Raw genomic sequence first — 16,011 nt, forward strand, 5'->3', positions numbered from 1 at the left:
TAGGAATATGATGGCTATGCAAGAAAGAGGGAATGGAGAGAGCAGGAAATGATGACTTATAGCATAGCTTTAATTCAACTCGAAAGTCTCTTAAAGAACAATTTGGAGATACAAATGGATATATTTTTTTTTGGTTGATACAAACAAAGAGATAGACAAAACTTATTAAAAAACTACTTGTTATGTGGTTCCATTCTCTTGGTTCTTGTTCCTCTAAAGCTGATTGGATTTGAAATCTACAGAAAACTCACGCATTAATGAGAGGAAGCGTTTGGGAACCTTACTTCAGTCATGCGCATTACTGTCATGTGAATTAATATGAGCCGTCGGATCAAAATCTTAGTCTCAACCATTGATATTCAACGGTGACGATCGCTTGACGGTTAATGCGCCTACGAGTGAAGCAATTTCCGGAGAAGAAAAAAAAGATATTTTAGTTTCCAAGGTTGCAGTTTTTAACCTAAAATTCAGACCGTTCGATCAAAGCTCGATGTCGTTGTGCAGACGGCGAAGAGATAAACCAGATAAACCAGGTTTTTCTCTCAAAAGTTGACGTTCTGTCGTGTTGACAACCGAAAAACCACTCCATGCTAAATTAGCTGCCAAGTTTTGTTGTATGACCAAAACACCCCTGAAATTTATCTTAATCTCCAAATTCCCACCCGGAATGTGAAGGGTCCAGGTAATCTACTTGTGTCATTTCCTTTTTAAGAGAAATCTCCCGCCGTTTTAGACTCGTTACAAAACCTGCCGCTAGTTTAGTCTTGTGAGTTGAAACTATCCCTAAGAATCCGGCAACAAAGATTTACGTAAGGAGGAAATACTAAGAGAAGCAGAAGCACAAGAAATTTGTCGAGACAATTACAAAGACGAAGAAAGAATTTGCTGCATTGTATCTGGAAATCCAGAAATGAAAGGCAAAGTGAAACGTATCTGGGGTCCAGGAACGAAGTTAGGGTTGCCGCTGGTCTTCCTTTCATGCATCGCTTTCTTCTTTGCTGGATTCTTTGGTTCTGTGCTCCTTTCTCAGGTGACATATCAGTTATTTCTGTTCTTCATTGAATTTCTGGTTTTAAATTGTTCGATCTGAGTTACGCTGCCTTCTGATCGCTCCTTTGCAGGATATTTCTGATGTTCGAACGAGGCCGAGGAAACTACAAGTAGTAGACAAGGAGACGAAGTACAGTCCGATGCCGCATGGAGTGACTGGAAATTCTTCGTTCGCGTCGATACCTTTTCAGGTTCTTGATCTTTTGAGCTTCTTTTGCTGTTGCTTGTGCTTCAAGCTTACAGAACTTAATACGATGCTTTCGTGGCATTGGTGGATCAGAAGGATTTCACTCCATGTCCTTCTCCCTTTTGATTTGAGATCGGATTGCAAAATCATAGGGTTTATTTTGTTTAACTTACTCTCTTATAGGATGAGTGAACCAGTAATCGATTCAATTGATGTTAGTGATTGCATTCTTATGGCCGGTCAAGTAAACCTCGAGTCTAACTTAAAAATGAAATTATTAAATAGGCTAATTCATTATTTTTTAGATGAATAGATTCGTATATTTACAACAGCAGTTTAAAGCAAAGTGATAGCAGTATGAATTTGACTTAAGGTGACTCGTTCGATTCGACTTACTTTGTATTTGGATCTTCAGATAAGGAGCTATATGAACATGAAACCGAGGAAATATTGAAGCACTTGCAGTCTGCCAGCCTGCAATTGTGCTGTTGTTTGTTGGCTTCTCCTGATTCAACCTTTTTCTTTTTGACGTTGAAGTAAATTTGTCTTTTGGATAATGCCGGTCTTTTCATATCCTGTAGTGAGGAATAGATATGTTTTATTGTTTGCTCTGGAATATTCTAGATACCTTTATGTGACCTGAAGATTTTGATACCTAAGGCACTAGGTTGTTAAAAACCATACAAAGAACTTGTTGTGTATCTTTTCTGCATTACCAGTTTTGACACAATCTTGTTATTCAGATATTGTACTTTTATGCTCCATAGATATCTTACATGCAGTAATCATTGAAGACAGAGATTTTCTGTGCTCTAGTTCTTTCAGAACTGTGGCTGGAAAGTAAAAATGGAGATGAACATATTTGAATACAGTAGTGGGGTGTAGGATTCAAGAGGTAATACAAAAGAACAAGGAGACAAAAGGTTAAAGTGATATGGGGAATTTTTTTTCCTTGTATTTTCTATTTATCATTCCTCCATGGGTTGTTGGGTGGGCGTGTGGAGACCTAAGGGAACAAATGGACGGCCAAGAAGGAATCAAGCACTAATAGAAGAAAAATTCAAAACTTTATTTTCCCTTAGTGTTGCAGTTATGTTTAGTCCTGATAATTATCCTGCACGTCTTTCCTTTTCCTTCCTTTTGTTTATTTCATTTTCCAAACAAGTTTTTTTTCTTTCTAATGATTATTTGTGTGATCTGAAATTTCAAATCCAGGTTTTAAGCTGGAAGCCTCGAGCATTATGTTTTCCAGAATTTGCTACTGCAGAACAATGCCAAAGCATAATAAAATTGGCAGAACATAACCTTGAACCTTCAACCTTGGCTTTGCGGGAAGGGGAAAGTAAGGAGAACACAAAGGGGACTAGGACAAGGTAACTTTATTCTCCATATTGGCAAACCATTTCCAATAGTGTGGGTTTTTTTCTTAAATGAATGGATGGGGTTACGGTTTGTCATCGACTCAATATAAGGCTATAACTTGTGGTGATGGCAGTGAAGCAATAAATAACAGATAATTTTAAGGCTCTTCTGAGTTGCATAGTGGTGAAGGAATAATATGGTATTCTCGATCTCATTGGGTTAGATCAATTGCTAGGTAGTCAGCTTATTGTTTTCCTTCCCTCCTTGTTGACCCATCCCCTTTTTCCTCTCTTGTTACTGCTGCTGTGATCGACCTCATCTAGAACAACAATGAACTCAACCTTATCCCAACTTAATGGGGTCACCTAATATTTAAGATTATGCTTCAAATTATCTAGAACAATAATTTTTAATGATTATGCTTCATTTTGCATGGAGTTTATTCATTTAAGGTTCTTTTCCGTCCTCTGATTGTCCTCTCATGATATTGTCAATACTTGACAAGAGTTGTTGTCTTCTGTTTTCATGTAGTAGTTTTATCTTTGAAGCACCAACTTCTGCCTTTTTTCCTCTCTTCTTCTTTTTCTGTACATTTGATAATGGACAGTACTTGACAAGAGTCATCTGTTTCTGTTTTCATGCAATCGCTTTGTCTTTCAGGCTCCACCCCCTGCTCTATTTTTTTTCTTTTTCTCCCCCTTTTCTTTTTGGTGTTCTACACTTATTTGTCTTGGTCACCTAGATCTACTTTGTGAAAGTTGTAAAGTATTAGTCGCTGTTGTAAGTCATTCATCTGTGTGCACCGGAAGTGTAATGGCAATGAGTCCTCATTTTTGCATTATATGTCTATGTCCTCATGTAAGTCATGTGGAATGATGGATCTCGCTGTATAGAATGAAACATCATCTATATTAATGAATGTTGGAAACTAATGTTTTCAGATACAACACCTTTGTGTTTAACTTCTAAGTGGTAGCATATATTTTTTTCCTTCTGTAATGTAACTAGGCAAACAAATGATTGGATCCCTGTTCCTTTTTACCTGATTCATCCATAGGTTTATTGGTTAATTGCTGTCATTTGAAAAACAATCATAGTTGTAAACAGAAATGTAACCATGTTTCTAACTGGCAAGAAAGTGCAAATGCCATATTTATTGCAACTGCTGTCAATAGGTATTTTTTTTTTTAACTGTACACATTACATGTTCCCTATTTGATCAAGATTGGTGTACCATGTTCGTGTAATTGAAGTCTAATAGCTCTTTTAACCTCTTTTTTTCTGACAAAGGATGCATAGGATGACATGAAATGATACGTTGTCTCGTGGAGACATTGGGGTTTCATTACCAATTGTGTACCAGCAGAACTACAATGTAAGTGTCAGCTGATATTTGGTCTCCAGAGATGATGTTTAGTTGATGGAATAAGCAGAGTTACAGCAAGAGGAGTATCTGAGGGTATTACTGATATAGGGGTTAGAGCAAGTTTATTTTGGCAAAATGGGTACACATTGAGGCATGGGTATGCAAGTGAGACTCAGGCAATGTTTGCAAATAGACAAATGAAACTAGTGTAGCATTACAGTAGGCATACTCCAAATAGAAGCACGAATGAGTTAGAAGTTTTTAAGATCAGTAAAACATCAAGAACAAGGACTGAAGGTGCTGAGAAGGTCTGAGGTGGATGAGGATGGAAGAAGGAGAAGAGAGGAAAAAGAGAAGTGATAGAATAGTGCAAATCGATGGGCAAGGTTGTGTCACTCTTGCGTATATTCATTACTTGAAATATAAGGAATTTACATCTACCACCCTTCTGAGGGTAAAGAGAAGAAACAGAAAAGAGAAATTTCAACTTAAGACTGTAGAGACTAACATAAGACTGAAGTACCCCTTATACATAGCCACTAACAGAATGAAGAAGAGCCTACTGAAAAAGGAAAAAGATGAAGAAGCAAAAAGACCAAAATGTTAACTTCTCTGTTCATGTAAACAGTGTCGCAGGCAGTATTCACCTTGTTTCGGGATGTTTTCTGTTAGATGTGGACCCATCAAGTAAAGAAAGATTCTACCCTCATGCTGCCATAGTTTAGCTTCTATTTTCAATTTTATACAGTATACTTTGTAATGTAGTACTGTATTTGATTGATCAAAACAGTAGCCAAATAGGACCTTTCACAGGGAATAAAGTCCAGATTTGATAAACTTAAGATGAAACAGAAGTTAGATGTGAAAGAGGGCTGAAACTAGAGTGGTATTATAAGGATAATAACATAACAATACAAGCTGAATAGATCTTCAAAACAGGGGCAGAACTATGATGAAGAAATTGAAAGGACAATATGAGGGAATTGAGAATAACAATGTAACACCCGGGCTTCACACCGCAAGGTGGATCGATTGGATCGAACACCAACCTACCTTGATCAAACACAAGGAGTCTCCATAGAGAAGGAATGTTAACAAAGCAAATTGATTTCAATAGATGAGTTGTGTCTTCACCTCTTACATAAGTCTCTTTATATAGCATTCTAAAGAGACATGAACATTAATGGTAACATCCAACCACTAGTATTCTATCATGTGTGTGTGTGTATATATATATATATATATATATATATATATATATATATATATATATATATATATATATATATATATATATATATATATATATATATATATATATATATATATATATATATTAAGTCAGTTCTAGCTGTTTAGTTTGGTTGCAATCAATCTGCTGCTGGTTTCCCTAGTTTGACATTGACTTTTGCATTAGTTAGACCCTTTTGAACCAGTTGCTTTTTATGTCCAACTTAATTTAGATTTATTTTTGTCTTTAAGTATCTTAATTTGGGTCCACGTCCATTTTGATGTCTAGTTAGGCTAGTTGGATTGTAAAAGGGAGTAGTGAGTTGTACTAATAATTGGCAAGGGACTTCCTAGACAGGTTCAATGGTGCATTAGTGTTTTTTTAAGTTAAAAGCATGAGGCCATTAGCTATCATTTTGTTGCTGAAGAAACTGAGTTTGTGCTCTTCTTGCATGAGAATTTTTCCTTTGTGGAATCAAAGTTTTGTGTGTTCCAAACAACACCTTGCAGCAGGAACTCCAGTTGTCATTGTCATTGCCTTACTATCCCCTCCAACTAAGGTACTGTTCTGTTGTTTAATCTTTATTGCTGATTCTAATTCTGTTCCTGCAATATCTCAACTGTGTTTCCAATTTCCAACTCTATTGAGTTCTTGATGGTTGTTGCAGTCCTAGCTCGAGTACAGTTACGATTAAATACCTGAATCTGGAAATAGACTGATGATCTTTTTGATCTGAGATTCTCAAAGCATACTGACATTCTGATGTTTGGATGAATCTGCCATCTTCTCTTTGATCCGACTTCTAGTTGCATTTGGAATCCTCAAAAAAAGCAGATCCATCCATTGGATCAAGCTGATCTTTCCAGCAACGTTATTATCCTTAAAAGAGGAAGTCTATCAAAGTTCTATTCTGAACCCACCATTTGTCTCTGATTTATGATTGTGTCTTGATGATGCGTTGACTCTTTTCTTTAGTATCATGTTAGGTTGCCTCTGCAAATATCTGTCTCCATGAAAAGAAATAATGCTTTAATTCATAAATATATTTGACATTTTATTGTTTTTCTGGATTTTTTGAATTTAGTAGGATTCACTTATAGTGTTCTCTTTTTTACTTTTTGTTTTTGGGTTGCCAACAGTACAGGCACATTTGTCAGTGCTTCAGAAGACAAAACTGGAATCTTGGATATCATTGAGCAGAAGATTGCTATGGTTACAATGATTCCAAGGAGCCACGGAGAGGTATGCTGTTAAAGGAAAAATTATTTATTAAACAAAGGCATTATAATAAAATCTTTACTTTTAAGCTCATATGGTTTTAATTTTTTGGGTTGCAGTTGTGTTAATCAACGAATATAAAACGCGAATGTTCAGCAAAATTTAAAAGCAAGGCTCATTTTTAATTATTCGTTTAAAATAAATTTCGCTGGTTTTTTCTAGTTTAGTTATCGTTTTCCAGCATGAAACTCGAGTGCAGTCACAATCATACTGCTACTAGGAACCAGGAGAACCCCCCGACACCTACAGAAGGGGAATCCTTCAAAAGTTGTTAGCAATTATAAGAGGCTTAACCATGAGTCACATGCTATAGGAACTCCCAGCCCGACCAGTTATAGGTTGTCACCTTCTTGGTTAATGGTTGGAGTATGACAATTGACAACCAGGCTTAATTCCATTATCCTGGTGAAAATATTTATTTTTGTTCTTCACCTAGCTTTATTTCCTCCATGATACTTCATGGATAATGTTCATGGATCTTCGGTTAGAGAAACCATAAAGGGCATAGGAATTGAATGAAGCTCCCCCTGCTGCGGGATCTGGGAGGATTATAATATGATGGCCTTAAACCCTGCTTTCACAGAGACTGGCCAGGCTAAAACCTGTTTTAGTCACAATGGAATAACCTTTATGGTTGCACCAAGGCCAGCTCTCGGTCTTCAATTTCTTTTCAACCATGCTAGCAAACTCAATGACCGAAGATAACTAGTATCTGGCATTACTAGAGTTGGAATCCCTGAGCTGCTGGAATTATCTGGAACTGGAGGGTCATTTCCTTAGGTTACCCTTCACCCAAATATTTTTTGGTGAGGGCCTCTGAAGGCAAGCTTATCCATACAAACCAGAGACTTTGCTTGCCCCTTTGGATGATATTTGTTTAGCTGACCTCTTTTATCTAGCAGACATCGGAGTGCTGGTTTTTATGAGGTTTCTCTTGACCATGGGACAAAAATTTGTAGCTTATAGCTTATATAGCCATGTCTCAGTGGGTTAATATGTAAACCATATATTGCATTTCTCTGAATGTTCTCAGATTGCTAATGGTAGGACAAAGATCAACCATTTTCTCATTTTCTCTATGTTCATGCTCTTTGTTTTTCTAATTCATTTTGAATATTTTAATCAATTTCAGGGCAATTATGAATTTGCCTGAGTAATATGAGATTTCATCATGTGCAGGCATTTAATATTCTACGTTACAAGATTGGGCAGAAGTATGATTCTCACTATGATGCATTCAGCCCAGCTGAATATGGCCCGCAAATGAGCCAAAGGGTAATACTATGGGGAAGAAAAGTCTAGATCTTCCTTGGTTCTTACGCAAAGAAGATTTATTTTTCTCTACTACCATTTTATTTCTGCATAAAATACATATGCATTATTTGTTTTGACTTTCTCACAGAATTGCATCAGCTGGCAATCTATATCTTGGCATTGTTGATTCTTTCTCTAATTTCACAATTTTAGGTGGATGCCATATACCACTTGGTTGCCATTTCTCTCCACTTTTACCCCCGCCACCACCCCCATGCAGACCAAAAAAAAATGAAGGAACACATGCACAAACACAGACACACACAAGAACAGCAGCAACAACAACAACAATAAAGAAAATAGAGGAAGGTAAATAATTTAAGGGGGGGGTGGGGAAGCTAATAAACTGTAGGCTATCCATATTCAGAGTCCAATTAATTTTCTTAAATTTTGGACGAGATCCTTAGCTTGGAAGATGGGACGTGAAATTAACATTCTGAATTTCCCATTTGGTCTTTGAAGGAGAGCCAAGTCTACCTTAGTTGACTGTACAGTGTTTCTGCTCTTAGTTGTTAACTCGTATTGCCAGGTTGGAAATAAAAGGAAGGTTATTATATTCTTCTCATAACACCACCCCAAGTATTCTTCTGCATTTCAATTCTCATAGAGCAGAAAACAAGGCCTGATTCTGGTGTTCACTGGGAGAGTCAAGTTGAGATGTCATATCTTAGGAATGAATATTCAATTTTTGAGTTATATGGAATGTATTAGAAAGATTTGACTTGTATCAGTTGTTAGGAAATGGACATTGTAAGATGAACATAATGATTTTCACTTCATTTTATAGAAGATTATTGATGTTTTTTTAATGTAGGTATCGTTACATACTAATTTAGTCTTAGACTAAAGTTATACATTTTATTTTGTACAAAAAGGGTGGGATGCTCTACAGTAACAGTTTCATTGTTCAACAAAGCTAAAAGACTCTTTAAGGTATATACAACAACAAAAGAATGATAAACCCAACTTAATGGGGCTGTCTACATGATCCTAACAAAGAAAGCAGAAAAAAAATGGGAAAAGAGGGACCACGAAAGATATGACAGATGGAAAAAGAGAAAGATGGGAAATGAAATTTATACTTACTGTCTTTAGTTCTTTAGAGATCATAAGTTGTAAATATTTTTCTAAATAAATAATGTTTTATTAATATAAGTGGAATGTGATACCCAAAAAAAAAAAAATCAAAACAGCAATTGAAACAGAAATTCCAACCAGACAGAACATTTTAGTCTCAATAGCTTATAGCCATATTTGAACTATCTTAATGTTAGAAACCATGCAGTCCATGTATTTCCTAGCTACTTTTAGGCCCACAAATTATAATATCTGTTGCATGAGCTTACTGATATTTCAGCAGAACAATCAAAGTTAGCTGTTGCATCCTCAATTAGCACAGCAGACTGCAAGTGAAACTCATCTTTAAAGTCACCCTCCTTTTCAATGGGGCATGGAACTCATGTGTCACATTTGCTTTATTCCAATGATTTGAATTTTCTCAGACAACGGAATCATGTTTGAGTTGATGTTTATGTCATATTTGTTGTACATTATAGTGCAATGGAAATTCTGAAGCAGATTTCAGTTTAGTTAGTAGTTTGCAGTGACAGTCAGTCAGTTGCACTATATTATCCAGGGTTTCTTGGTCATTGATTAGGGAAATCAACAGAAAAATAGTGTTCAATGTTTTGAGTGTGGAAGCGGCCTGAGTCTTCATCTTCTACAGGCAACTATTTTATGCAAAATTTATTAACTTGTGTGACTCAGTGATGTAAACCCAGATTTAGGGTATTTTGGAAATTTTCCTAAATATAAGGGCTGCCAAGGAATTCCAGCAAAGAGGAGGATTGATTCAGGGTGTTCAGGGTATTCTATAGCACTGAAAAACCCTGCTGTAACAGTAGTTCAGATCTGAACTTTAACTAGAATTCAAAACTAGGGTTTGGAGGGAATTTCAATTACTCTAGGACGAGGCCTGCACTTGTTTTTGTATAATTCCAGAACTGAATTTCATTTATCAGGACTGTAAGGAATATTCAGAAATTAAAAATAGGCTCAGATTTCACAAGTTTGAAATCTGCAAAATTTCTAAGGAAGAAGATGAAGTGCAGAATTTTCAGACTTTAGGGAATTAGGGTTTACTTGGGTAATGAACAGTAGGATTACTGTCTAGGGCTAGGTGCAACCCTAGGGGAAGGGGAAGGAAGCCAAAGGGGCTGGAGAAGAGGGATTGACAGGGGGTGGGGTGTGCTGCTATCGTAGGGAGGAAAAGGGGTGGGGAAAACCTACTGCTGCAGCAGGGTGGGGGAGGAGCTTAACAGAATTGGGTTGGGGGGAGCAACTAGGGGTCTCGTGGGCGCTAGGGATACTGCTGGTTTGATGCGGCAGTAGGGGCAGGGGGTGGGGAACGTTGTGCAGGGACAGTGGAGGGCTGGGAAGGTCTCACATGAGGGGGAAGAGGCAGAGTATGGGGTGGGGAAAACCTACTGCTGCAGCAGGGTGGGGGAGGAGCTTAACAGAATTGGGTTGGGGGGAGCGACTAGGGGTCTCGTGGGCGCTAGGGATACTGCTGGTTTGATGCGGCAGTAGGGGCAGGGGGTGGGGAACGTCGTGCAGGGACAGTGGAGGGCTGGAAAGGTCTCACATGAGGGGGAAGAGGCAGAGTATGGGGTGGGGAATTCTTTCTTGGCTTAAGGCTGTAGATCTTGAAGAAAGCTACTTGACTGTTGAAAGATTGCTGGATTGATGAAGAAGAAACTAATTTTTAACAATTCTCACTCAGCAAGGTTCCCCTCAACTAGGAAACCCTAGTCCCAAATTCAATAATTTTATTCATTGTCAGAACTGAAAATTACACAGAATACTTGGCTATTTATAGCCTTTGCAATCTTTGAAAATAAATCAAACTCTACTCTTAAGTCCTAATTGTTTAACTCAGGTCCCTTATCTAACTAGGAAACTTATCCAACTAACTATCCAGATAAGAAACCACTAAAACACTTTAACTGGGACTCTTAAATCAGATTAGAATCCCAATAAAGGACAAAAAACCAAAGACAAATTCTAATAAAAAGAGAACTCTTAAAAGATAAGAACCCTTGTAAAATGTAGGAACCCTCTTTGTTATAGAGTCTTATCTTGTCCACAACTCAAATAAGAATTTAAAATGGAATGTAAATCACTAAATACCAACCCAAATAAAAAAAAATAAAAGTAGATCCATAGCCCTTGGATCAAAGGGATTCTAACTAGACCCTAATCAAAATATCTCTGGGGTATTCAGCCAGCACAGGATTGGGCTTTTTGGGCCTAGGTTTTGGGCCCAATTATGGGGGGAGTCAACCTTGGTCACATAACCTAGTAATCTCCATTTGGATTCCTTCAAGGCAAAAAACATCTGATTACTTTCCTTAGGAAAGAACTAATTTTAATTTATTCCAAAAGAAGAACACAAGGACATCTGCCAGGCAGTGTCACTTAACATGCAAGCTTTTTCAGCTATATCATTTCTCCCTGTGATTCACTGCTTATGTACACGCCATAGCTCTGAACAGAGGTTCAGACTAAAGCTCAAGAGGGGGGGGGGATAACCGGGCTACTGAGATCCCAGAAACTAACAATTAGCCTATTTCTGGGGCTGTCAGCAATAGGGGGATGGGGGATGGAAACCAATCTAGAAGATACATCAAAGTAGATGGCTTTCCAAATCTAGTCTAAGGATCGAGATTTGGAAGTCCATCTTCTAAGGTTGTGCTCCCACCAAACATGATGGATGGAGGCACCAAAGACTAGCTTGCCTAGGCTATCGCAAATGCAGTTACCGGCAAAAGACCTCAAGATCCAAGTCCAATCACGAACAAACCCGTGTGAGCGTCTCGAACGGGGCTAAATGGATGAAAGGGTTCTGTCCCACAAGGGGTGGGAGAATGGGCAAGTGAAGAAAAGGTGGTCAATATCCTCAAAACCATTCCCACAAAGGGAGTAGCAGGGGTTGGCTGGAATATGGTGGCTAATGAGGAAGGCTTGGGTAGGGAGGGCAAGGTTAAGAGATCTCCAAAGGGTGAGGGCATGACGAGGGATGTGGCCTTTAAACCAAACCAAATGGGACCAGGGGGTAGAGGGATGAGGGGAGCTGAGGAGGTTCCAAGTGGAGGATGTGGTAAAGGATTTGGAGGGTGATGGGGTCCAAACGATGGTATCCCAGGGCAGGTTGAAGATAGGGGGGAGAGAATTCCAAACATGTGAGGCTGGGGTGGGGAAACCAAGCCCCATTGGAGATGAAAATGTCAAGGGTTGCGGACTTGGAAATACAAGTCTCATAGGCGGTGCGGGGACCAAGAAGGGAGTAGAGAATGCCCAACGGATGCTAGGGGTCAAGCCAAAAGAGGGTGAAAGATCCAAGCGAAATTCGGACGGAGATGGCGGAGAGAGCACGTGCACAAAGGAGAAAGATCTTCCTCCAGATCCAAGATGGATTAGAGGGGCAAGATGCAGTCTAGAAAGAGTCATGTTTAAGAATGTAAGAGGTACACCAACGAAACCCAAATAGAGTCTTGCTTGGAGGCAATCTTCCAAATGAGTTTCAAGAGGCACGCCAGGTTAACATCGAGAATGCAATGTATCCTCGCAGGTTATTACTGGAGCAGTGATTCTCTAAAATGGTTGAGTTAAGCAGAGACTTGTCAGCACCCAGAGCTTGTATACTTGGAAATCTATATACCTTGGAAGGGTTTCACTTTGAGTTGTTTGAGCTTGCTAGACACTTTTTTCCCCTTATTTATTTTTTTGGTTGAAGGTTGGGGTGGGGGGGGGGGGGGGGGGAGAGAAACCCCCCCCCCCGCCAAAAAAAAAAAAAAAAAAAAAAAAAGAAAAAGAGTTTTAATTAAATTTTTCTTTTTTACCTTTTCAAAAAAAAAGAGTGAAAAAAAAAAATGGGGGGGGCCCAAAAAGGACATTTTTTTAGTATTCCTTCGGGTTCTTCTGGGGGGCCCTTCCCCTTTTTTTTTTTTTTTTTTTTGGGGGGGGGGGGGTTGCAATGAATCCAGGAAGGGCCTGTAATGATAATTCCTGACTTCAGTAATTTGTGCAGGTGGCTTCCTTCTTGTTGTATCTCTCTGATGTTAAACGGGGTGGGGAAACTGTCTTTCCTTTTGAGGTAAGATAGAGTTATTGTAATTCATTTATCATTCAATGGAGATGTTATGAAGTGGTTTTCATCCTTTTGCTTTTTTAATCCCATTGTTAGTGTTAATATAGTTATCTTCTACTTGAACCTGCAGAATGATTTTAAGGATGTTAATTATGACTACAAAGCTTGCACCGGATTGAAAGTGAAGCCACGCCAAGGGGATGGACTTCTATTCTATTCATTATTTCCTAATGGCACAATCGATTTGGTAATTGTTCTTCATCATTTACATTCTTTATTACGGTGAAGGATCACAATATAAGTTTTACTTGGATGGGAGTCAATACTGCCTAGTACTTTGGGAGGTTTGCTTTAGTGTCTAATAGAAGGATTACCTTCAATCTAAATAGGTGGTAAGCTATTCATCCAAAAAAAATTGACTCACCCAAAAAAAAAATGGTGGTAAGTTGCGTTGGAATAGAAACTTCAATAAAATTGGGAGGTTGAAATTGATTGGTCATGGGAATTGGATTTGGCGGCTAGCAGATTTAATCTCCAAGCAGGTTTTTTGTTTCTATATGTTATTTTGAATTTTGAATGCTTTCCGCTCATTAGGAAGCAGGTTAGCAGGGTGAGAGCACAATAACTGATTAATGATGAGAAAGGACCAGCTTCCAAGTAGTAGGTGGTTCCTACATTTTGTTAAGAGTTGAATCCCCCACATATCCAGGTGAAAACTTGGACTTGATTAGTTGCAGATCAGTTCGACCTTTCAACATTCAAGCCTAAAAGGTTCTGTGAGATCTTAAATTCTTTTGTATTCTCACTTAGAGCACCTACTAAGAATTATAGGGAGGAAACAAATAGAATGATTATAGGCATTAGCTTCCAGACGCCGTTAGGGGATCCTTTTTTTCCTTAGAACTGAAACTGTACAAATTCAGTTGAGGTTTGAAGTTAAGATATGTCAAGCCTACAAAGTTCAGCGAGATCGGAAGAATCGGTTGGATATTCACTTGGTATTTACAAGTATTACCAGGTGAGATGTTGAATTGATTATTGACATTTTTGCATCCATTTGGCGTCAGGGGATCCATTTGATAATACCTAGATCTTGATAAGTGTGCAAATTCAGTTGAGGATTTTATTTTTATTCATTTTTGTTATTTTATTTTTTTGGGGGGTGGGGGGACTATGGGATATGATTAGAAGATTTGCTGTGAAGGCAATGATTGTCCAACCCCCCTTACAATAGTCATGAATGGCATACATAAGCTAGATAGTTTCGCACTGCACGGCCTAGGCAGACTTTTTTTGGGGGAAACTACATGATTAGGGCACTATTAGATTACAAAACTAACCACCTACTTTTTTAATGTACAAAAATAAACTGTTTTGAATTTGCATTTCTGATTACTAACCAAAACAGTGTCCATACTCCATTAAATTAGTTTTTTTTTTTTTTTTTTTGGGGACAAATTTTGTCTTGTCTCATGTGCCTTCCCCATTTCTTTCTCCCCGCAGCCCCAGTTCTTTCTTCCCAAAATTGACAGCTGACATATATGTGGAGGATCCCACATAGTCATTGTTTTCAAATTTGTATCATCTGGTGATATGAATCAAAATGATGTTGTTTTAGAGCCGGTCTTTAACTTAAAAAAGAAAAATCAAAAGTGATCGACAAAGGGTGCAACTCAAAATTAGATGACAAAGGTTCTAAGGTCCCAAGATTGCATAATTCAAATCCATTGCAACTTATTGAAAAAACTTAAGCTAGAGGATGGATTCCATGCTTTTCAGCCCGATTCTTATCCGTGCATATTAGCAATCAACCAATCCTTATTCTGATCTCCTACCCCTGAATCAATCAATCAGTTCACTTTCTTGATCGTTAACAATTAATCCTTCTAACATATGATTTTGCAATCTGAGTTCTTTTGCAACCAATCTACGATGATTTTTGTTGAAAGACCAATGCGATGAATGATATTCGCAACTAATTTTTCAATCAGTCTAAATCTAGTCTTCTTCTTGCTCTGCTTTTGCAAATCCAAATCCATCTCCGTAGATCTCATTCTGCACAAACCTAACCTCCGATTCAATTAATCATCTATTTTCCAAGTCGGAGTGTAACTCATCGGTTGTGTGGGGAAAATAAGGTGGTAAATCTTGGAACCATCTTCAGTTATTAGGAAAATAAAAGGGGGAAAAAGAAGAAGAATGTGGAGCCTGTACCGGAATGAGGAGATGGGCAATAGGTCGCAAGCTATTGCAGGTGGAAGGGGAAGAAAAGTTTGGGTGGAGATACAGGGAGGGGTAATTCTGTGATTAGGTGAAACCTGACACTGTTTTGGCTAATTTATTGGTTAGTTTTGTAAATATAAACTCAACAGTTGCTAATCGTGTAATTTTACCTTTCCCGTTTTGTTATTTTTACCTTTGATTCTATCTTCGCTTATATTCGTTTTATAATTGTATATTTTGTGCACTCAATGTCGTGGACTCGTGATCCATCTCATTCCGCTTCTCACCGTTTGCCACGGTCCGGATCCTTTTTATTATTGGAGACTCCGCTGGGGGCGGTTACCCCGATGTAGTTTGGCAAACAGAGTTTACTGTTAAAACCATAGAGGTTAGAAAAGTCAATGTCATGACAAATTTTTCTTTCCCTCAAATTATCTCCACATGTTTTACTTTGTAGTTGTTTCTAGTTTTCTCGTCCTTTTTTAGTAAACTTTTTTCTAGTTTCTCAACTTCGATCATGCAGGCATCACTTCATGGGAGTTGCCCGGTCATTGAAGGAGAAAAATGGGTAGCAACGAAGTGGATCAGAGATCAAGAGGTGGACTTTTGAACGCAGACTTGGTCCAGTTCCATTTACCGAACACCTCCCCCCCCCCCCCCACCCACCCCGGCCCCTCCCTCTCTCTCTCTCCTTCTAATTCTTTTTTTGGGCTAATTATAGTTATAGTTCCCATAATATATTGTAATGTATGCTCTCGATATATATAAGATGTGATAGTAAAGGGTCACTCTTATAACATGAAGATCTAAAATCATCTCCACCTTGACCCTCTTTAAGAGAATATTGTTAC

The 16,011-nt window shown here is 38.2% G+C and overlaps 1 protein-coding gene across 1 annotated transcript; it reads left to right on the plus strand.

Moving 5' to 3' along the window:
- The first annotated feature begins 744 nt into the window (after nt 1-744).
- Nucleotides 745-15,793, plus strand: LOC149017199 (putative prolyl 4-hydroxylase 9). The gene is made up of 8 exons (XM_089151526.1): nt 745-1,030; nt 1,122-1,241; nt 2,453-2,610; nt 6,336-6,438; nt 7,654-7,749; nt 12,878-12,943; nt 13,068-13,184; nt 15,684-15,793. Exons 1-8 carry the CDS (start codon nt 911-913, stop codon nt 15,768-15,770), a joined length of 867 nt encoding a protein of 288 aa, XP_089007652.1. The 5' UTR covers nt 745-910; the 3' UTR covers nt 15,771-15,793.
- The last annotated feature ends 218 nt before the right edge of the window (nt 15,794-16,011 follow it).

The sequence above is a fragment of the Hakea prostrata genome, chromosome 4, assembly GCF_041222555.1.
Source record: "Hakea prostrata isolate BN-2017 chromosome 4, UWA_Hpros_2, whole genome shotgun sequence".
NCBI classification, from domain to species: domain Eukaryota; kingdom Viridiplantae; phylum Streptophyta; class Magnoliopsida; order Proteales; family Proteaceae; genus Hakea; species Hakea prostrata.